The following is a 23,115-nucleotide window of genomic DNA, read 5'->3' as shown; positions in this document are numbered from 1 at the left end:
TACAAACCTCTATCATATCTCTCCTTAGCCATCTGTTTTCTAAGCTGAAAACTTCCAGTTTTTTTACTCTCTCCTCCTATGGAAGCTGTTCCATACCTCTACTCATTTTTGTAGCCCTTCTCTGTACTTTTTCCAATTCTAATATATGTTTTTTGAGATGGAACAACCAGAACTGCATGGCGTATTCAAGATATGAGTGTACCGAGGATTTATATAGCAGCATTATGATATTCTCAGTCTAATTATCTATCCTGTTCCTAATGACTCATAAGAGTTTGGTTTTTTGACTGCCTCTACACATTGACTGGATATTTTCAAAGAAGAGAAAATTACTCACCTTGTGCAATAACTGTGGTTCTTTGAGATGTCCCCCCCGTACCTCCCCAGGTGCTGCACTTCAGGTGTGCATGCACCTCTTGAGCACTTGATCAGAGATTTTCCCTATTAACAGTGTCCTTTCAACCCATGCATGCACTCTACACAACCTCATGCCACACACCATGGGTATATAAGGCTGCGCAGGTGAACCACTCAGTTCCTTCTCTATCCAAATTTCCAATGAAGAACATTCTAAAGCAGAGGGGAAGGAGGATGGGTAGTGGAGCACCCATAAACAGGACATATCTTGAAGAACCACAGTTACAGCAAAGGTGAGTATCCTTTTCGTCTTCTTCAAATACCGTCCCTATGGGTTCTCCGCTTCAGGTGACAACAATGCAGTATCTCCACAGGGAGGAGAGAGCTCCAAAATCAAGTCCAAGATTGAAGACAGTACAGCAAAACCAACCACCGCATCAGATCTGGCAGCTTGGACCAAGGCACAGAGTTTAGAAAAGGTATGCACCAAGGCCCAGCTCCGCATACCTCAGATCCTGGGATGTTTTAGCATAAGCTCTGGAAGTTGTCTGTGATCTGGCAAAGTCTGCTATTAGGACTTTGAGGACACAAGCAACCACCTGCATCATCACAAGCAGTAACACACCCAGAGATCCATCCCGAATGTCTCTGAAGAAATAGTGATCCCTTGGATCTTTTTGCTATGGAGACAAACAGTATAGGTGATTTCAGATGAAAACACCAATGCCCATCTCGCATATAGCATATGAAAGGTCTTATGCTGAGATTTATGTAGTTTAGGAAAAAATAATGGGGAAATGAATAGATTGTTTAAGATGGAAATCTGACAGCACCTTAGGTACGATGGTCACAAAGATTTTGCCCTTGAAAAATACTGTAAACAGAGGATCTGCCATCAAGGCCCTAATCTCTCCAACCCACTAGACTGACTTGATAGCTATCTGAAAGGCTGTCTTCATAGACAAAGTGAAGCAAAGAGCAGGATGCCACGGGCTCAAATGGAGGCTCCATAAGGTATCTAAATACCAAGCTGGAGAGACTCTCTTTCGCCATTAACCTCCTCAGTTGGATGCACAAGGAGAACAAGGGCACATATGAAGACCAATGGACACTGCTTTCAAGAATTCGCCGGTTCTGCGCACACGTAGCCAGAGTGGAAAATGCACTCAAAGAACTTCTTCTATTGTTTTTCAATCCGAGCCTGAAGGTGACTCAAATATACTTTTACATTTTCTGTTTACAAGTGTTTTTCATAAAGGTCGAGAGTGACTGAAGTTTGTTAACAGCTGATAGCTTGTCTCAGCTTAACCCATGCTGAACAGAGCTGGTGACCTCACTTCTCTTCAGAGAAGACGCCCACACGACAAAAACCACTTTTTATATCTAGCAAACTTGATAGCAGTTTCAGAGAAACAGAAGAGTCTCCCTTTATAACTTCTGCCTTTGGTAAATTGTTAACTCAATACTTGGAGTATTACTTGTAATATGTTTACTATAAAGAACACCTGGAATACTACAGATTCAGAGGACAAGCTAGCTATTTGGCATGTGTGACCAAATACGCCCATTTTCACACGCTACACAGTATTGGCATGATCTTGTACAAAACATGTCATGTGAGGTGTCATTTGAAAATTAGTAACTCGCTAGTCAATGTCTCGGCAAAGCATATGTAGCAATATTATATGTCAAGTTATGAATTTCTCCTGGATAATACTGGTAGCACATGTTCAAACCTCGTAGCCCTGATTAGGCAGAAGTAGTTAAGCAGGTCTATCTTAAATTGTTTACCTCAAATTACATATAAGTAGCAAACAGTGTCCTTGACACAGCAAGATGGAGACGAGGCAAACCTGTATTTCAGCATATACAGGAGAGAACAAAAAGCATAGGGGCATCTTAAACCCCAGACTTCCCATCACCTTCGTTACTGTTTGAATTAACTTTGCTTTGAGGGGTAATCCTCAAAAGGATCCACTTCAAAGGGGGACTGGACTATAAGTGAGATGCAAAATCACACCAATCTACCTCTCCTCTGTCCCCACCTCCTCACACACACTTTGATCGACAAAGGAAACAGCCCTTCAAAATCTGGAGACAATTACTGCCTTGAGAATTTCATCAGCTATGTTGCTAGGAACATGTGGTAAGGATTTTACCTTGAACCAAGTCTAGTTTGTTAAGTCTTAGCTACTAGGAATTTTTTTATCTTTATTTCTCTTGTAACCATTTCTGATTTTAATACCTTGTACTCAATTAAAATCTACCTCTTTGTAGTTAAATAAACTTGGGGAAGGAGGGTTAAATCAAAACTAATCCAGTGTTGTGTCTAAATTAGATTGTTTGTTAAGTAGCAAACTGTTGTATATTGACCCTTTGCAGGGGCAACAGATCTCTAAATACTTGAACTGTCCAGGAGAGGGCTGGATAGTGCAGAACATGTATTTTGGGGAAAAATCTGGGACTCGGTGCATTGGGAGCCACCCTGAAAGTGGTAACTAAGGCTGGTGGAAGCCAGTGTTGACTGGAGTACTGCAGGCAGGCTGCAACTATAAACACACTCAGAGTATGACCTACAAGCTGTTTGTGAGATGCCTCGATTGGCAGCTACTGCAGTAAAGCATTGAGAGACATCTAAGATTGCAGAGCAGGTGGTGACAATCCCTCACTGGTCTGGATTTCACACTGGAATGTGATAGCATGTTTAGGGGAGACTGCCATAGGCATGAAAATTGAGCTGCCTTCTTTCCTTTAGAGAAAAGATTTCCAAACAAAACTTGGCAGGGCAGCGTCGGGCCTTATCTAGCTAGGGGCTTTCAGTAAGATCCCCACCACTGCAACAACCAGTTTAGCTGCACTTATATTAACTCTACTGTAGACAAGGCTCTGGTGGCATCTAGCATTTTTACTACTACATTTGTTAAAGTGCAAAATAGTTAATATGGTGGAAGCTGCTGCAGAGTTGTCTATGGGGCTTCCACCATGATCCCAACACAGCAGAAAATGTTCGCTAAAATTCTTTAACACAGAAACAGCCATGGAAGCGTGCATTTCTGTTCCCTGTGCTGTATCTGTTAGATTAATGGATATCAGCATTTGAGGAATATCAATCAGTATGGTACATTTCACAAGCACTATGTTATTTTTTTTTAAAAAACAGTCAGTGATCTGTGGAAGCTGTTCTCATGCACTAGTTGCCTTTTTTCTTTTGGGGGTGGGAAGGAAAGAATTTTTCCCCTCACTGCCAGATTGACTGGGACAGGGTGGCTTTTTTGCCTTCCACACAGCAGGATCCAGTGGGATTTTGCAGTATAGCAGGTAGCAGCTGTTGCACATGTCCAGTGCAAGTATTGTTACAAAAGGGACACAGTTCCCTGATAAACGGGAGTTGAAAGTGAATTTAGGGGAAGATATCCCCTAAGGAGGTTGCAAAAGAGGGGTTGTGGCTCCTAATGTCTGATACAGAAAGACGACTCTCCCCCTTTTTTCCCAGTTCCCCTGACGGCAGCCCTCCCAAATAGGTGGAAATACTTAAGGAAAGAAAGATGATCAGCACTGTATATTTTACTGCCAAGAATTCACAGATATTTTAACTGAATTAAGTTGTGGCCTAACTAAGCCACATCCCCTGCATCTTGTCTTTCTTCCTGCTTTGCTGGGACAATTAAAGCTGGTTCAGCAACTAGGAAATAAGCCTGGTTAGCAGTGCTTCAAGCTCATTTTAAACTCAGCATAATTGTTATATTCCACTTTTTGGTTAATAAAAAAATTAATACACATAGCTTTACGACATTTTGCCTTCTCTTCCACCCTGTGACAAATCCATGAACTGACATTATGAAGCATTATTCAGATACGGTCTTAGGGTACGCCTACACTGCAACTAGGCACCAGTGGCTGGCCCATGACATGCTTGGGCTGGAGTTCAAACTCTTGTACCCTCCTACCTTGCAAGGTACCACAGCTCAGGCTCCAACACAAGCCCAGAAGTCTACATTGCAATGAAAGAGCCCCGCAGCCTAAGCTCTGTGAGCCCAAGTCAGTTGGCATATGCCAGCCATGGGTTTTTCATTGCAGCGTAGATATACCCCAAGTCATCAAACAAATATATGCTGTCAGACCATCCTGAAATTTATTGACATGAAAAATCCACTGTTTGGTAGCATCAAAGGCCATGGGAGGAAGGGATATCAGCATGCAGTATCTTTATACATTAATGTGAGAAGTCAGTGACCAGAAATACATGCTAAAAATAAAAACTTAAGTAAAAAAGATTTTGATCATGTCTTCAGGAGAAATCAGCTAAAGGAAGAAAAGGTTAGATAAGCTGTAATGGAAAAGTTTCAGTTAATTACTGAGGATAGCTTTGTGGTCAAAACATCTCCTAAACTTCATTTCCTATTTTCTGTGCATTTATAAAAGCCTTTTTGTTCCACCAACAACCCACACATTAAACACAGCATCCTTCCTCTGATCTATTAAAAAATAATGCTAATGAATAGTGGCAAAGTGCTCTCAGGCAACAGAAGGTAGATGAATTTGCATACTCACAGCAAGATATCAATATTTTACCACTTAATATACATAAATTTTTGTAATATATTTATTTTCATAAGCATCAAATCAATGTTTCAAGAGTGTAAAGTACCACAAACTAGCACACTTATTTTGTATTTCTGTAATTTAAAACCATTTTTATAAAAGAATTATTTTTGTATTCTGTGAAGTTTTTAGCAAGTAGCAGGTTTTTACAGCATAAATTATAAAACCTTTAAAATAAAGGTTTATAATAGAAACAATGATGGACCTTTACTTCAAAGCAGCACTAATGAGTAAGGCTATTCATACAACTTGACTTGGTTAGGCTGCTGGTGTGGAATTCAAAAATAAACCCCAATCAGCCCAGGTTAATTCATCAACCTTAGACTCAGAACCCACACAGGTCACCAGAATGTTTCAAAGGGCCACCTGGCAGCTCCTGTCCCACAGGGCTGGCTGGGCTCACCCCCTACTCCAGGCACTGCAATCTCTGGGATCCCCTCAGTTTTAGTCCAGCCATCAAGATGACAGGAGTACGGGTAGGCCAAATTTGAGTAAGTGGCACTGCAACCCCATGAGCCAGGTCACAACTCCTCTCTCAAATTTGGTCCAGTCGGTGGGCAGGGCCAAACCTGAGTGGCTCTACAACCCTGGAGGTTGCAATGCCCGGAGCAGAGAGCTAGCCAGTGTAGGGTGAGTGCTGGGCAGGACCCAACTCCCCTTGGGGGGCAAGATCTGACCAAAACTATTGCAGGCCCTCCATCTCCAATCTATTTACTGGGTTGTGACAGGTCATAAATATTTATAAATGGATCTTGAGCCCAAAAAGATTGAGAACCACTGCTGCAGAGGGAGTTGAGACAACCTACACCCTTAGCAACAGGTAGTAACACCATGTCTTCACAGCGGGGAGTTGAGAAATCAGCTTCTTTGTGTGACACAGCTTTAGGTATAAACACAAATACAGCAATGTTTGCTACATAGCAAGATGCTGATCCTTCTCTAGAAGGCGTAAGGGAGGCTATCCACAGTACCAGGACCAACAGGGAAAGCAGGGGTAGTTCTTTATTCAGCAGAGCAGAATTTCCAGAAGAAATCTTATTAGTTAGAGGGTCAAATTTTATGTCCCTAATATATAGCAAACTGTGGAAGAAGTGTGGGGTGAACAGCCAATGTCTGCTCCTTATCCCCCAGAGACAAACAGTCTAGTGGAAAGGTTCAATGGGACTCTACAGAGTCCATGCTAAAAATGTATGTAGACAAAAGAGAGAGACTAGGATTTGTTATTGCCCTATTTGCTTACAGGGAAATACCCCCAGAGTCCATAGGCTTCACCTGTTCGACCTTCTTTACAGAAGAAAGGTCAGAGGCTGCCTAGATCTTATTTGGGACTCCGAGGGAGAGGGTCCTTGATCCAGAGAGTGAGCCTGTAACTGAATACGTAACTAGGTTTAGAGAAGATTTAAAATCCATGATAGATTTGGTGCAGAAAAATCTTTTAAATAGCCAGGATACATAGGAAGAACGGTACAACAAGAATACCTGTGAAAGGACATTTGACTGGGGAGGACAAATTTGTCCTTGTCCCTTAAGGGTGGACTCTAGAATAAAGCAGAAAGGGTTTGGGTCTTTGTCAAAAGGCTTTGACAGATTAAAAAAGATCCTGTCAGAAAAGGAAGTTCTGGCAAGTCCTGAAGTGTCTGAGCCATGTACTGATGCATCCAATATCCAACTGGGATCAGTTCTAATGCAAACAGGGGAGAGCAACAAGAAATACACTGCATTATTAAGCAACAAACTAACTCTCACTGAACAAAACTACTGTCAGAGAGTGAAAGTGCTATGTGAATGTGAGGCAATCAGAAAGTTAACATTATCTGTTCAACAGAAAATTTAGGTGTCAACAGATCACTCTCCACTGTTGTGGTTGTGAAGAACCAAAGCACTGTTGCGCTGGAGCATAGTGCAGCAGAAATACAAAATGGAGACTGTGCGAATCAAAGGGAAAGAAAACATGGTAACAGACACCCCATCTAGAAGAGAGAGCCCAGAATGGACACCTATGGAATAGATGGTGGTTAGCCCTACTGAGTCAATCACAGGGGAGGTATGACACAGAGATCCTTGGCAAAGGTCCCCTTGTTCTTTGCAAGTGTCTTTCACTCAGACCTGACAAACTCACTACAAATACATCTTATAGGATATTTATCCATAGGGAGTAACATGTAAGGTACAGAAAGCTCCTAACTTGTCAAGACTGTATATAAGGGTAATATTTATGGAATAATGTATTTATATTCAAAGTATGCTTTATGGACTTGTGATTACCCACTCAAGCAAGAGGAATAATTCAATCAGCAAGGTAATGCAAGTTTCTACTATCTATCCTTGCCACATCCCAGAACAGTCAATGGAAAACCATCAAAGACAGTTACAAATGATTGAAATAACTTGGAGGTGAAAAGGAACATGATAGTGGGTAGGAGATGGCCCTAGCTATGAATAAAGACAGAAGACTGATTGAAGGTAAGACTAAGGAAAAGCATTCCCGGAGGAAAACCCTTAAGGTGCAAGGGGCTTTCATGAGCATCTGGATCCTGGTTCTTGTGAAACCAGCCAGCTGTTAACCTGCAAGGGGAGAGTTTTAGAGTAGCTGAAAGACTGGGGGTGTAACACCCACCTACCATAAGAAAGACTCTCTCTCTGTGGAGGTAGAGGGTAATGAGGTGATTCTCAGTCCTGAGTATCATCATACATGTCAAAAGCATACAATTGTTTTTATGGTTTATCATGTTTGAAGTCTACAGGTACATGCATATAGGGGCTTTATGCAACCAAAAAAGCAGACTCCATCGCTGCTGTCTAATGAAAAACTCTGCAAGTTTCTCTTTTAGTGGTAGGGGTTGCCCTCACTTCAGAAGGGGAAGTACCTCATTGTTACCAGTCAAATAAACCAAATGCTACATTAGGCACTCTGTGGCTATTACTGTCTCTTGTTATTTATAGATTCAGACTACCTCAATTACTACATGTGGTGGCAACACCCATAAGGACTTCAAAGCGATCTCCTAAATGCCTTGAATATTTTGAACATGAGGCCTTGTCTTCTCTAGCTAAAGAAGGATTTTTTAATGGGTTCAGGGAAAAGAGAGGGGGGCTTCATCAAGCTAAAAGTTACCCATTTCCAAAATAAAACAATGTTGAGAGAGGAGAGACCTCTCAATGTTTATTCAGACAGAATAGGCCTCCCCTATTATTTAATAAAAAAGACATTGCTGGCTCTCTAGTCAATCTGGCTCTTCCACCTGAAATTCTGTTGATTAGATTCTTGCATCATATTTATCATTGTTGGCTATGTGTAGCCATAAAATTCTAGAATCCCTACCATGCTGCATGTCTCGGGACCAATGAATAGACTCAAAATAAGGAGCAGCAGAACAGAAAAAGGATGAGGAGCTCATTTACAAGAACTCTGCTCTCACAGATGGCCTGCAACATTTCATAACAGACCCTATCCTTCCATTTTACCTTTTATTGGTGTAACACACCAAGCCACTTTTCTTCTGACTAGATTAGTCTGCTGAAACTCAATGCTGCCAATACACTGGTTTTTGGGATTTGTTATAAGCAAAAACCACACACAAGACATTATATATAAAAAAAGTTTACCACTGATTCAAGGCTGAAAATGTACAATAAAGATTATACATAGTATTTGTAATTTTGAGGTTATTTTTTTTTTTTAAATCAGAAAAATAGCTTGGAAAATAAAATGACATTACTTACTTTATTAGAACTCCCAGCTTTAATTCCAACTGGTACTTTACTCTGAAATAAAAAGCCAAATTACTATCATTTTGCACTATTCACAGAAACGATTATGCCACAGTGCAGTCCCTGTAAGATTCATAGCTAACTAAACTGGGAACTGTTTTCTACAAATTAACGCCTTTAATTTCTTGCTAATGTGACTGCAAGCTCTCTCAACTTATGCTACTCCAACCCAAGATAAGAGCAGTCAGTTCCTTCTAGATTGAAAGCTTACTTCAGTTCTCTCTCTCTCGCTCTCTCTCTCTTTTTTTTTTTTTTTTAATTATTAGATATTTTTGTCTGGCAGAACAATGAGTAATAGCCAATACTTTGTATGCCCATCATTCACATTTACTGATGGAGACTATTATTTAAAAGTGTTTCAGTTGTATTACCCTGAACAAAAGTGGTAATAACTAACTTTATTGCTGCCGATTTCTTTTACCAATCTAAGAGTTCACTAGCAAACATTAAACATTAGAAACTAGAACGGTATGTAAATACATACATTTGTCCAATAAAATTCACCCCCATAATTTAATAAAGTTCTGGAAAGCCTACAGAAGTCTGTAAGAAATATTTGTCTCTAATCAGTAAAAACACAATACCTCAAGTTCATTTGCCAAATCTGATTTTCTATTGCAAGTCTGGGAAGATTAGCTTTCAATTGACCACTATGACCTTCAACTCAGCAGTCTAGGAGGAACTGAAGTTTATCATGTGTACATTGCAAAAGCATAAGTTACATGTACCCACTGTATGTCTTTCCTAAGCACTCAGTTGGGTGACAGTATGAAAGTGTCGACTACTATTAATTTTACTCCCACAAGTATCATGAAGCTTCATTAATCAATGTTTGTAGAATTCTTTGATATCTGGATCAAGGGAGCTACATAAATGCAATCTATTCTGACCATCTAAATTGAGGAATAATTGACCCAGATTTTCAAATCAAGGTGGACTCCCAGACAGACACCTAAATGAAGAGGCCAGATATTCAGAAGTGCTCTGAACCCAGCAGCTCCCATTGAGAGTACAGAGGAGGTTCACAACACTTGCTTGGGATAGGGAAGGATAGAATAGCTTGCAGATTAGAAATATAAAAAAAGCAAAAGCATAATAAAAAATTGCACATTCACTTTTACCTCTTTACAATTTTTGCTACAGTCTAGAATGTTCACAAAAATTTTACGCTTTAATTTAAAAAAAAAAACAAAAAAAAAACATGCTATCTTTTACAATTGTAAGATATGGGTGTCATTGTAAACAGATGTGCTGCTGCCACTGTTAATGTGGCCTTGCCAGAAAGTGGCCAGTCAAATAATGACCCAAATTTTTAATGAATTCAGCTCTGATTATTCAAGGGGAGCTGTGTGCACAGTTCTGTAGATGTAACAGACCAATAGAGACAGATAAGAACTTATCCCGCCCCGAATGAGGTAGGCATTTCAGAGCTTAATTGGGAGATAATTTAAGTGTTAAAATAAAGTACAGCAAAAAACAACATGAATTGTTACGTGTGACAAATTCATTCAGAAAATACAAGAGTTAAAATGCTCCAAAAAACGTTAAGTTGGCCACATTGCACCATATGTTGAATTGTCTATTCCTTTTTTATCTGGTTAAATCTGTTTGTTTTTTTATAACTGCTTATCATGCCAAGTCTATACCATAAGATAAGCAATGAAGCCTAGTGAAAAGTCATAAAAGTTAGATACACAGACCTATTTACTTCACATCACCTTCTGCTAAATACAGAACGTAGTTTACTGTTAAGGAGGGAGACAGTATAGTCCACTGGAGAGAACAAAGAAATGGGAGTCAGGAGACCTGAATTGTTTTCCTGGCAGTGCAGACAACTCACTGTGACCTAGGTCAAACCATTTGAATGATTTGTACTTCAGTTTCCCGATCTATAAAAACGGAGGTAGGATGTTTACCCACCCTTGTAAAGTCCTTGTGATCTCTGGATGAGAAGCATAATAAAAATAGTAATAACTTAGTAATTAAAGAATATCAAGTATAAAACTGATAAGTATCTACATATTGTAGAGACTGAGCTATTTTTGTACAAGAGGCATTATGACACAAGGTAGTGCCTCAATAACTTAAAAGAATCATGCATTCTACTCCAGATACTATAGCTCAACTATCTTATAATAATACACAATGTTTTGAACTATCTGTTGGAAAAGGGAAAATGCACAATCAGCAGGTGTTGAACTATCAGAAGTTTAAAACAAAAACTGAAACATTTTAAGTTACACCATTATTTGATCACACTTCTCTATGAAAATTTTTAATCAACTACTGTTAAAGTAAACCCAAAAAATTACTGTAATTGAAAAAATGAGAAATAGATGTTTAATTTGCACATTTGACAGCACTTCACATAGTTAATTTCAGTATTCACTAATGAGATTGGTCATGAAATAGCACTTAAATAATGACTTAAAAGGAGAGGAATTAACTGAACTGTGTGTGTTCAAACTATTTAAATGGCAAAGTTTGGATTTTTCAGTAGTTCCCAAGTCAGTTACAGCACACAAATATAATCTTTTAAAAAAAAAAAAAAAAAAGGCTCTGCATAGCAGATACAGAGATAGAGATGGTTTACTTCATGTGATAACCATACAAGAAATTGGCCTGGCTATGTGACAAAATAATGATTTCTTGTTTTACTTTGATCCATACCTCAGGACAAGGCTCTACGTGACAATCTTTGATAGAACAATGGCCATCATCAGCCCAGAATGGACATGGTCTCTTTAGATTAACCTGAAAAAAAGAGGCAGAAACAGAAATGCTATTAGCAAATTGATTTAGAGCTATTTTAAAATCTAGGGAACTCTCTCCATACCAGCATAGCCTTGCTATCTGAGGATACAGAGCAAGGAATCATTAATGATTTGACAGTCTAACTTGATTTAAAAAATTGAAACAATCCTCCCACTTTCAGTATTCATTTCTTGTGAAGAGACAACAGTAAACTCTTCCACTAAGATTGACTTTGATACAAGTTGTTATAATACCTCAGAGACCACACAAATGAATTTTGTCTACATACAAATATAGATATCTTGTAGCAATAACTGACCTTCTGAAAGTTAAAGTTGAATTTGTTTTTTGTCTTCTTGCATTCAACATAAATATCTATAAAACCTGAGCAATCTCTTACCTGTAAGTGGCACTTGATTTTAATTAATTTGAATTTGCATTCTTTTATCAAGACAATACATAGATATGAGAAAACCAGCCAAAAACTGTTACCAGTTTAAACAAGGTATATTTGCATAATTGTTGTTTCTCAGTTTGAAATCTGAAATGTACTATATTTCACAATGAATGAAGAAAACAAGATGGGCAGAATACGAATGCTCTCTTAACCAGACAGCTTATGTAGTCAATCATATTTTGAAAGATTTACCTAAATACAGAATCTTACTTTGTTGGTTACACTTCTAAAACCACATGACATATTCTCTAGTTTAAGTGGAAGCAATAAAGAAAGGCCAAATGGTGATCTCAATGGTGAACACCAATGGCATTTCCTGATTGAATCTGCAATCTTCCACCAAACACTGCAATGATAAAGCAGTATAGTACAGATTAGCTCACCTCCACAGCCCAAAGAGAGATTCAGAATTGTTCACCTCTGTTTCTTTTTAATTATACTTTTTTTTTTTTTTTTTTAAACAATTCAAGTTACAAAAAAAGAAATAACCCAACACTGTTTTCCTTCCGTTGAGTTAGCCTAAAAACCACACAGACTGAGATTAGCAGTGAAGCAGCATCTTGTCCTCTGTATATCTCACACAGTAAAGTCTGTTGTCTGCAATCCCCAGACCTTATCTACACGGAGAAATTTAGCAGCGTAATTATACCAGTATAATAATGCCAGTAAATTTCCCTTTATAGACAAGCACCCACAAAATGAGACATTTGAAATCCCATACTATTTCAACTGAAAAATAAATCAGAATGTATTTTCTTTATACTTGGTTGCCAAAGCACTTGCAGCTAGAAAATTGCAGATTTCAGAGTAAGAAAAGTGATAATTTAACTCTTTCACGCCATTGGTAATATACTTTTTAAGACCTTTATTTATTATAAGACCTCTTTTTAAAAAAGTTTGGCTTGTGCAAATGTTCCTTCAGTTAATATATACCACTCAGAAAGGCACTCAATGGATCAGGATATTATTTAGATTCAGTGTTGTCAAACTTTAAAGTCTTGTCAAGCAGTAGCTAAGTACCACTTTGAAACAGATAAGAATAAAGGCCTTGACCATGCTGTCAAATAGGCAGGCTACAAATCTTGTAAAAATCAGCTATTTTGCATGAATGCAACAAAACTGATTTCAATTATGCAAGACAGCACTGGCCAGAAAAAAATTCATTACTAAATTTAAAGCTAAGACCCTAAGAAGCATATTTAATGCAAGAATTATATACAAGTAATTTAACAATTATACACAGGCTTTAAAGGAGATTTTAAACCACAAACCAAATCCAGGTAGTTGGTTTTATTAAAATAATAATAATAATACCTATTTCTTATATGGCACTTTTCATCAGTAGATCTCTAAGCAATTCACAATCTAATGTATTTATCCTTACTATACCCCAGTAAGGTAGGGAAGTATATTTATTTTACAGATGAGAAAATGAGACAAGGTTAAGTGACTTGTCCTTCGTCGCACAGGAAGTTTGCACAAGAAGCAAGGAATTAATCCTGGATCTCCCAAGTTGTAGGTTTTGGGTAGAGAGAACATACCGACACAAGTACACCACTCCCATAGTTTATGACATCAGAAGCCTTTGACAAATTTTGTTTCAGAAAAGTCTTGGATAGTTTACATCAGAAAAGAATTATTTCCTCCATCACTTTCATTTAGTATAGCCTGGGTACCAACCACTACAGATAAGGTGTAGCATGAGTAGCATCCATAACATCCACATTTTCACCACTATTACCTTTTAAGTGGCCCATATCTTTCTCAAGTTAATTTGGAGCTAAAATGTTCAATGCTTGTTCTTAGCGTAATGGTGAATTATTCTTTGAAATCTAAGCAAACCATTCAGCTCTTTTTCAGTCATCAAAGCATCTAAGAACACACTACCTCATATACCCCTTGTTCCAAAAAGTAGTAATGGCACTTGCACAACTCAGATCTGCTGAAGCTAGAAACTCCATCCAGAAATTGTGAAGTTACAAGCACTTAATGTCACCAATTTCATGCATATGGCTGAACCAGAACTGCCACTCAAACTGAATTTCTTGACTTCCAAGTATTCAGTTTTTCAACGTTAATGATGCATTAGTGGTAGGTTTTGTATTTAAGACACACAAAAACACACAAGAAGTTCAGAATTAAAGACTGCATTTCAGTCTCTGCGCCCCAACACACTTTCCTAGGTCACACGCATACAAGGAGGTAGAGTTTAATAATGCCAATACAATGGGTAGGAAAATTCTCATGCGCACTAACTCATGGCACTAACTGGCCCATGTGCACCCTGATGGCATACAGTAGGAAACTTTTAGAGCACACCAGGAGGTCTGCCGGGGCCAGTCAGGGCGTGACATGTTAGTACACACTAGAATTTACACCCCTCTGGTGTGGGTTAATACACTGTTAGACAGGCTTTGAAATGGCTTCAGTGTTTATATCACATACTGTTACTTTTAGGTTTTTCAGATTGGTCTTATTTTGTTCCATTTCTGTTAGACCCGCCACTGGCACCATAATAAAATAACAATATATTACTTCTATCTTGTATATACACTCAAACAATTTGAGTCCCATTTTCACTACCTACATTGTACATAACATGCTCCTCTTGAACATGAAAATTAGAACTGCCTAAGGATGGGCATAGACAACTGTGGACTTGAAACCCTCCCTCCAAATCTAGGGATTGCATTAATAAAGGAAAAACTGATTATGGAACAGAAGCTCATTTGTCTCACTTTTATTACAAGTGGAGAGATTTAGCTACTCATTACAGTGATATTAAACAACTATTTTATTTAGGTTCCCCTCCACCAAATAAAAAAGTTGTCTACATCCATTCTATGAGAGTAGCAGGAGACTCTAAATTGCCTTTTATATTACTCAAGGAGAAGGAATCAGAGTAGAGGTACAAATATTAACTTCTTCCACAACAAATATATGGAAGATATTTAATACAGCAGGTGACACTGATGCTCTGAAATCTTGTCATCATCATCTAACACCAGCATCATCTTGGAAGCAAATGTCTCAAGAGCCACTACAGTTAGAAATTAATGCTTTATACTACTTGAAAACTAAGATTCCTATCTGCTTTCAAAAGGAATAGAAGCATACTGGTTTCTAGTTCTAGAAGTTCTCCAGATAGCATGGTGAGGAAAGGCGGTCATCATAATGTGATTTATAAGTGCCAAGAAACAAGCACGGTCATCTGTTGCAAAGTGGGTGTGCAGTTCCATTTCCAGGCATACAGATTCAAATATACAGAACTTTAAGACCATCACTTACCCATTGGAATACAGTTTTAGTGATTTATTGCTATGTACGCCCTGTATGAGTGGCAAATAACAGAGCTCAGATCAGTGTAATTTTTAATACAAAAATTAAGAGCTATCAAGTGACAAAAGGGAGATTTGGGTTGCTAAGAAAGAAGCTGACCAGATTTCAGAAAAAAGAAAAGTGAAGATCAGACTGAGTTAGTCTATGGACCAGTATATACTATGTGATTTTTCCACTTAGCAGCATAGGAAAGTGCCATTCTTATTGTACCTTGTAATATCTGAAGTAGTCTCGTTCTTGCAGTTTCTGTATTTTGGGGAAGATCTTGTAAGTATTGAAGTGATCAATGCTTTCTATATCACACAAGCAGTCATCCAAGACTCCTGTGAGCTACAAGAAAGAAATATATTATATTTTATTGCTTTATTGACCAAGATCCAAGGTAGTAAAAATAGTTGTTAGATAAACAAATCAACAAAAACAAAAATTAGAGGATTTTTCTTAATGAAGGTGGAAGAGGAGGAAAGAGAAGTTAAGATAACTGTTTCTAATTAATGCATCAATAACTATTTAGTTTTGTAATAGGTTGGCCTAAACCCTTGCTGAAACCAGTAGGAATAACAGCCACCCGTCATTTGTGTAAGCAACAGTTTAGCTCTTTTATGGAACCAGACAGCTATAATAGAAGTTTACACCCAAAGCAAAGACATATGCAAGGCAGAGAGGTTTTGGTGGATTTTGTTTTGTGTAGATTTGTGTGTCTGTGAAAGTTAGAAGGCAAGAGAGAGAGGACAGCAAGCAAGCATTAGACATAGCCACAGAAGCACTGATAGTCTGGCCCTGAGGGAATGCTACACAAGTTTTTAGGCAAAGTGCTGTCTATAAAGAGGCTTGAAGCGTTAAGCAAAGAAATTGTCTCCTGCCTTTTGATTCCTGCTACATTCAAGAAAACAAGACTTTGTACTTTCTTTGTAAATAAACAGGATAGCATCAATTATACCTGGCTGTGTCATCAATTTCTCCTCTTCAACAAAACAACCCAGAGGACCATGAATTTTGGCGAACCACTAAACTCAAAAAGGGGTAACAGTATCCTATGGTTAGGAATGCCGTACATTTAAAGCCAGTGAATTTTACACTTGTTTAGAATAGAAAACTGATTTCTGATGTCATGGACTGGCCATCAGTCCACCTCCAGGTGCAATCATATGTTAATGTAGTCACTATGGCCATTAATGCCATGGTCTTGCAATTTGTACTTCAATGGAGGGCCGCTACTGTGGAACATGTTGCAGCCTGAAGGGCCTATATTTTCCAAACCAGGAGGATATATTATGTTAGGACATGATATTCTGAGTGCTTAGTACTATCACAGGAATTGTTTACCAAGTCATAAGACTGAGCCCCTAACGAACATAAACTTGCATTATCTTGTAAACTTATTTTAAACTCCAAGTGAAGTATAGTTATAAGTTCAGTTAACCCATTCCTAAAAGAGAAATAGTTGCATTCTTGCCCAACTCTTTAAAGTATCTTGATAATTTTTCTATTACATTCTGCAGAAAAGTATTAGAATAGTCAGACTGCTACATATATTAGCTCTAACAACAACATAAGAGCAGCTACAGTGGGTCAGACTAACGGTCCATCTAGCCCAATTTCCTGTCTCTGACAGTAGACAGTTATCAGCTGCTTCAAAGAGAATGAACAGAACAGGGAAATTTTGCATGATCCATCCCCTGTTGTCTAGTCCCAGCTTCTGGCAGTTGGAGGCTTTTGGATGCCCGGAACATGCAGTTGCATCCCTCACCATCTTGGGTAATAGCCACAGACATACCTGTCCTCCATGAATGTATCTAATGCTTTTTTGAACCCAGATATTTTTGGCCTTCAGAACATCCCCCAGCAACAAGTTCCACAGGCTAACTCTGCCTTGTGTGAAGAATTACCTCACAGTTTGTTTTAAACCTGCTGCCTATTTTAACTTTATCAGGTGATCCCTGATTCTTGTGTTACATGAAGGGGTGAGTAACACATCTTTATTCAAATTCCTTCACATCATTCATGATTTTATAGACCTCTATCATATCACCCCTTGATCATCTCTTTTTCTAAACTGAACAGTCCCAGTTTCTCTCTTCATACGGAAGTTGTTCCATACCCCTGATCATTTCTGTTGCCCTTCCCTGCACTTTTTCCAATTCTAATATATTCTTTTTTCAGATGGTGTGACCAGAACTGCACACAGTAGTCAAAGTATGGGCATACCATGGATTTATATAATGGTATTATGATATTTTTCCGTTTTATCTTTTAATTTCCTAATTGTCCCTACCGTTCTGTTTTTGACTTACACTGCACACTGAGCAGATGTATTCAGAGAACTAACCATGATGACTCCAATATCTCTTTCTTGAGTGGTAACAGCTAATTCAGACCCCATCTTCTTCTTAGCATATGTGCAACATGTCTCAGGTGGCATGTGACCAGGATTTACTACCCAATTTGGTCCACTGGCTGGATCATTAGCTTCCCTGACTTGGGTCGGGTACTCATGGGGAGTGCAATGTGAACACTGATTCATGCCCCCCATTCAGACCCCCATCATTCTGTATGTATACTTGGGATTATCTGCATTTAACAATGATTTTCATCTGCCATTTTGTCACCCAGTCACATGAGATCACTTTGTAACTCTTTGCAGTCTGCTTTGCACTTAACTATCTTGAGTAATTTCGTATCCTCTGCAAATTTTGCAACCTTACTGTTTACCCTATTTTCCAGATCATTCATGAATATGCTGAACAGCCCTCATTCCAGATCCTTAAAGGACCCTGCTATTTATCTCTCTCCACTGTGAAAACTGACCATTTATTCCTAACCTTTATTTTCTGTTACTGGATCCCAAGATAACCTTCCCTCTTATCCCATGACTGCTTACTTTGCATAGGAGTCTTTGGTGTGGGACCTTGTGAAAGGCCTTCTAAAAGTCCAAGCACACTATATCCACCGGATCACCTTGTCCATGTTTGTTGACTCCCTCAAAGAATTCTAATAGTTTGGTAAAGCATGATTTCCCCGCACAGAAGCCATGTTGACTCTTCCCCAACACGTCGTGTTTATGCATCTGATAATTCTGTTCTTTACTATAGTTTCAAACAATTTGTCTGGTACTGAAGGCTTACCGGCCTGTAACTCCCAGCATCACCTCTGGAGCCTCTCTTAAAAATAGATGTTATATTTGCTACCCTCCAATCATATGGCACAGAGGCTGATTTAATGACACGTAGGATTTGATTCTGTAAATACCTATGCAACTAATCCCACTGACTCCCAGCTCGCTACTCAAGTAAGCATAGCTAATCACATGAGTAGGTGTTTGCTGTATCAGTGCCTAAAATTACAACTTAAAACACAAATGCCTTTAATAAATTTAAACATACTTGAAGATCTTAGTACATGGTCAAGTATAGAAATGGCAATAGAACCATGTTATACATTATTGTTTCTCTGTAAAATCTAAAGGCCAGCAACATACTTTATGGCCTAAGAATAAGCACTTGAAAGTAGAAATATCTGCATGTTTTACACTTTGCAAGGGGTTAGGAGAGATTTCTCATACAAAGTGTCTCAACTTTCCAAGTTTTAAAGGCGATGTGCAAAGGGAAAAAATGGTTTGTGATCTTTTTTGCTACTACAGAACGTATAAAAAGCCTGGAAAGCTTGTTTTCTTTACGTTTAAAGGATTTTCCCTCGCATGTTTTTGCTTCTTGGAAAGCAAAAAGGGAGGGGGAAGAGTTTCATTAGAAATTCAGCTTTTGTCTATTCTGTTTTTCCTGAGACTTCATAGACTGTGTAACTAGCAGGATAATGGGGATACCATTTAAGTCAAACCCGATTGAGAGGAATAACTTTTATTCAGGCTGCTTTTAGAGGTCTTATTTAGTTTTTTTTTAAATACCTATTAAACCTCAATGCCTGAATAAACTGTTTGAAAAGAGATGGCTGTGTTAAAGAAAGCCAATATTGCAGGTAAGGGTCAAGAAAGCTCATGGTCCATACTCCAGACCACCAAGTCCTCCAGCAAAAATAGGAAAGCCATTCTTCACAATCCTGAAAAGGAAAAAACAAACAGAAGAGCCCTTTCAAAGCCTCTAGTTTTTCTTGAAAAATTCAGGCCTTCTTTGTGGATCACAAGAAGCAAGATGCGCACAAACCTTTTTTTCCACTTTTACAGTTGGAATATAAAATATATTGATGAAATATAAAACTACACTGTATACAGACAATATGTTTTAAGTCATTAATACTGTGTGATTGACCATTCTATGTAAATCGATAGTTATTTGAATGTTTGTCTTTTCTAATATATTCTATTCTGAACTTGCTTCAATAGGCTTCAGGATGTGCTAAATTGGAATGTTTTACTGAAATGGATCAAGAGTAGCAATCATCTGAGCAAGTCCATGCTGAGCAACTCAAAGGGGGGGGGGGATGGGGGAGTGAGGATTTCATGTAGACTGCCCCCATGAGTGCAGTTTTTTGCTTCTGAAGTAATTTTCAATTTTTTCTGTCTATTAGAATAATTGAACTGGGAGCTTTAGAAAAAAACTATCAAGTTAACTTATCATTTCTATGTCTTGTGTTGCAAAAGGTATGTCAAAATCCAGCAAAAAAAAAAAAAAGAATAAAAAGTTGTAGCCCTTTTATGAGGTTTATCTAAAACTAAAAATGGCAAGCTATTGAAAATTGTGTCTGTGCCAGGTGTGTTTTGCAGTACCTGATCATGAAGCTTGAACATTTACTTTCAGGTAGTACTTTTAGGTTTGATAATCAAACCACATATTCCACACTTGTGTTTTAGACTGCCAAACACAGATTAAGAGTTATTCAACAAGCAACAAAACACTGAAAATAGAAGATGGACCCCTCAGAAGTAAGGAGAGAAAAAAAAATCTGAGAAGTTCCGAGTTCTCTTTGCAAAGTGTAATTTGCAATTAAACACTGTTGTAATTTTATAAATATACTCTCTGAAGGTGTTTTAGTGGTCTATATTGTGAGTGAAGGTACAAGGCTGGAAGGTGATAACCTCAGTTCAGAATAAACCAGCACAATAGATAAAGGGCTTTCAAGCTACTCATTAAATTTACAGAGCTGTTCTACTAGCGTAGATTCCACAGAGAGCTTTGTCTTACTTCAATGTTCTTTTATCATTCAATTAAACATAACAGGTTTCTGCATCTTTTCTATTAATGTTTGAATAGTTGTATGGAAATAATTCTCTTTACTACATTGCCTGGAAAAGAATTACATTTTAAAAGATCCTGTGTTAAAACACTATTAGAACAAATAATTTAAAAAGCCTAGTACTGTTCACTATTCATGCTGGGGGAGGGGGTGAAGTGGGGGAGTTTGCATTTCACTGATCAGGCAATGAAACTAGACTGGTTAGTTCACTTGATAGGTATAGGGCCAAATGCTGCCCTGGCATAAGTTATCACACTTCCAGTGATTTTAATGGATTTGCTCAATTTATGTCACGACTGAATTTGGTCCATAGCATTTTTCTGCCTCTAATACAGTAGTTTTATTTTCTATACTGTAAGGAATTTCTGCTTTTGGAGGAAGGGATTTAGATACTTAATTGAAATTTAATGAAAACATCTATAGCACTAATTGATCTGTAAGCTTTTTTTTAAAAAAAAGCTTAATACAAACATCACACCTACATTAACTCATTAAACATTCCAGCTATTACCTTGGAAAACATGGTAATATGTTACTTATACATATAAAACTGAGGAAGGAGAAGAATGAGACAAACTTCTAGGTAACATAACAAGGCACTTAAATTATTAATGCTGATATTAACATATAAATTGCTGATGCTGATATTAACATGTAAGCTGTTATATACATGTGTGTTATAGGAAGTGGTAAACAGATCAGTTAAATATAACCACAACGTATGCAATTCCCTCATCACTGTCTTACTAGCAACTACAAGATTCAAATTACTTACAAATTGAAAAACATTTAACTGTATTTGTGTAATATGGATCACAAATAATTACTCCACAACCTTATGTTTCCATAAAGTGTATTAAACTATTTTTCTATACTGTCAGTTAAAATAATTGCTGTATATATGACATTCCATGTGCCACATAAACTGTTAATTCACTAACTTGTTTTCCAGTATAAGGTCAACCTTTTATACAAATTATGTTTAAATGTGATTTAAGTTCCAAGTTATATGCATTTAAAATACAGAATTTGTAGAAACATCTATATTTGTTATCTTGTGAAACATACAAGCTCTGAGAATACATGAATATAGTTACCTTGATAGCACATTTATACAGACAATCTTAAACGTGTGCTATCAGATGGTTATATTTTAATTGCTTAAACAACACATTTCCTCATTAGAAAGCCAACTGGGACACCTTGTTTTGTTCCTTGCCAGTTTTACTATTTTGCAGCATATGCAAAATTAGAAAAATAGTAGGCAAAACACTTTAAAAGAACTATTGGGTAAAAGATATCTACAATTTGCATTGCAACAACAAAGGATGTTTAATATTTTAATACAAATATATAAACCTTTGTTTAAAAAACAATTGATATCACTCCCAGTTTAAGGATGAGACAAACAGTGAAGGTTTGTTAATGACTGCATTAAGGGCCACCAGCAAAAAAACAAACAAACAAAACAACGCCACAACCCTACTTTAAAGGCAATTTAATTTGGATGATATGGATGTATGAATCATTTAATATAGCCCATGAAGTTTCCAACACAGTTTTCATACTGGCATAGAGTTTAAGGCCAAGAGGAACTATTAGATCTTCTAGTCTGATTTCCTGTCTATCACAGGCCATTAAATTTCATCCAGTTACTCCTGTACTGAGCCCAATAACTCACTTTTGACTAAAGCATATCTTTCAGAAAGGCATTCAGTGTTAATTGTAATTTGAGGACATCAAGAATTTATCACTTCTCTAAATAACTTGTTCCAATGTTTTTATCACCCTCACTTAAAAATGTGCACCTTATTTCCATATTGAATTTGTCTAGCTGGAGTGTTTTATTCACTTAAATAAAATGTAATCTATATTAGCCAAGTGATTTATTGACAGTCCCTTGGATGGTTGCTTCCCATAGCGCAGGTTTCACAGTATGAAAACCTTAAAAATGTAAATATATTTTAAAAACAACTAAAAGAGACAAGAATCTGCTTGCTCTGTTTGGACGTTAATGATTCCATAGCACTTTTCCCTAGTCTCTTTGGCCAAAGCGTCACCTGCGCGCCTAGGTCACAGCTTTCCACTTTCATAATACTTTTGGCATAGGAAACTGTAAAATGGGGTTAACAGAGCTTAAGTTACATGTCCAACATCACGTAGTAGTCAGTAACAAAGCTGGGAACAGAACTCAGGTCTCCTAACTCCCAGATCATGAAGTACTGTCAATAACAGACCATACTACTTCTCATGGATTTCCTAGAGAAGTCAGAATTTTGCTTAAAAATGAATGGCAAGATACAACTGCTATCTTGTGAAGCACTCTGGGATTGTTTGGGATGAAATTTGCACATGTGTATAAAGGATTGCTTCCTGAATTAAGAAACTCCTCTATTTAATGTACATCTGACTCATTGTATAAGCATATTAAGTTGTATCTTACAACAGAGAATTTCTCTGTGCATGCATCCTTTCAAAATGTCATATAATGCCCCTGTCACACACCCGCTTGGCACGGTTACAAGTCAGCCACCTTACACACCTGCTCGCTTACTGTTAGCAAAAGCAACCAGAACAGCTCCCCATGAAACCTCAGTGCAGCTCACTCAGCAAGAGAGCGTGGGAGCAGCTTTAAGTAGTTAGTGCTC

The 23,115-nt window shown here is 37.8% G+C and overlaps 1 protein-coding gene across 2 annotated transcripts in view; it reads right to left on the bottom strand.

Moving 5' to 3' along the window:
* The window catches only part of ERO1B (endoplasmic reticulum oxidoreductase 1 beta), a 65,607-nt gene that overhangs the window by 41,849 nt on the left and 643 nt on the right, over positions 1-23,115 (bottom strand). For both annotated transcript variants that reach the window (XM_067535881.1, XM_067535882.1), the window contains exons 2-4: positions 15,491-15,610; positions 11,401-11,484; positions 8,683-8,724 (exon numbers count right to left, since the gene is read on the bottom strand). In XM_067535881.1, coding sequence (XP_067391982.1) covers positions 8,683-8,724; positions 11,401-11,484; positions 15,491-15,610 — 246 coding nt within the window. The remainder of the gene's footprint in view (positions 1-8,682; positions 8,725-11,400; positions 11,485-15,490; positions 15,611-23,115) is intronic.

Source organism: Emydura macquarii, unplaced genomic scaffold, assembly GCF_026122565.2.
Source record: "Emydura macquarii macquarii isolate MOO-44397 ecotype Brisbane River unplaced genomic scaffold, CSIRO-AGI_Emac_v2 contig_3517, whole genome shotgun sequence".
Taxonomy (NCBI): Eukaryota; Metazoa; Chordata; order Testudines; family Chelidae; genus Emydura; species Emydura macquarii.
This window is presented reverse-complemented; position numbering and strand designations above follow the sequence as displayed.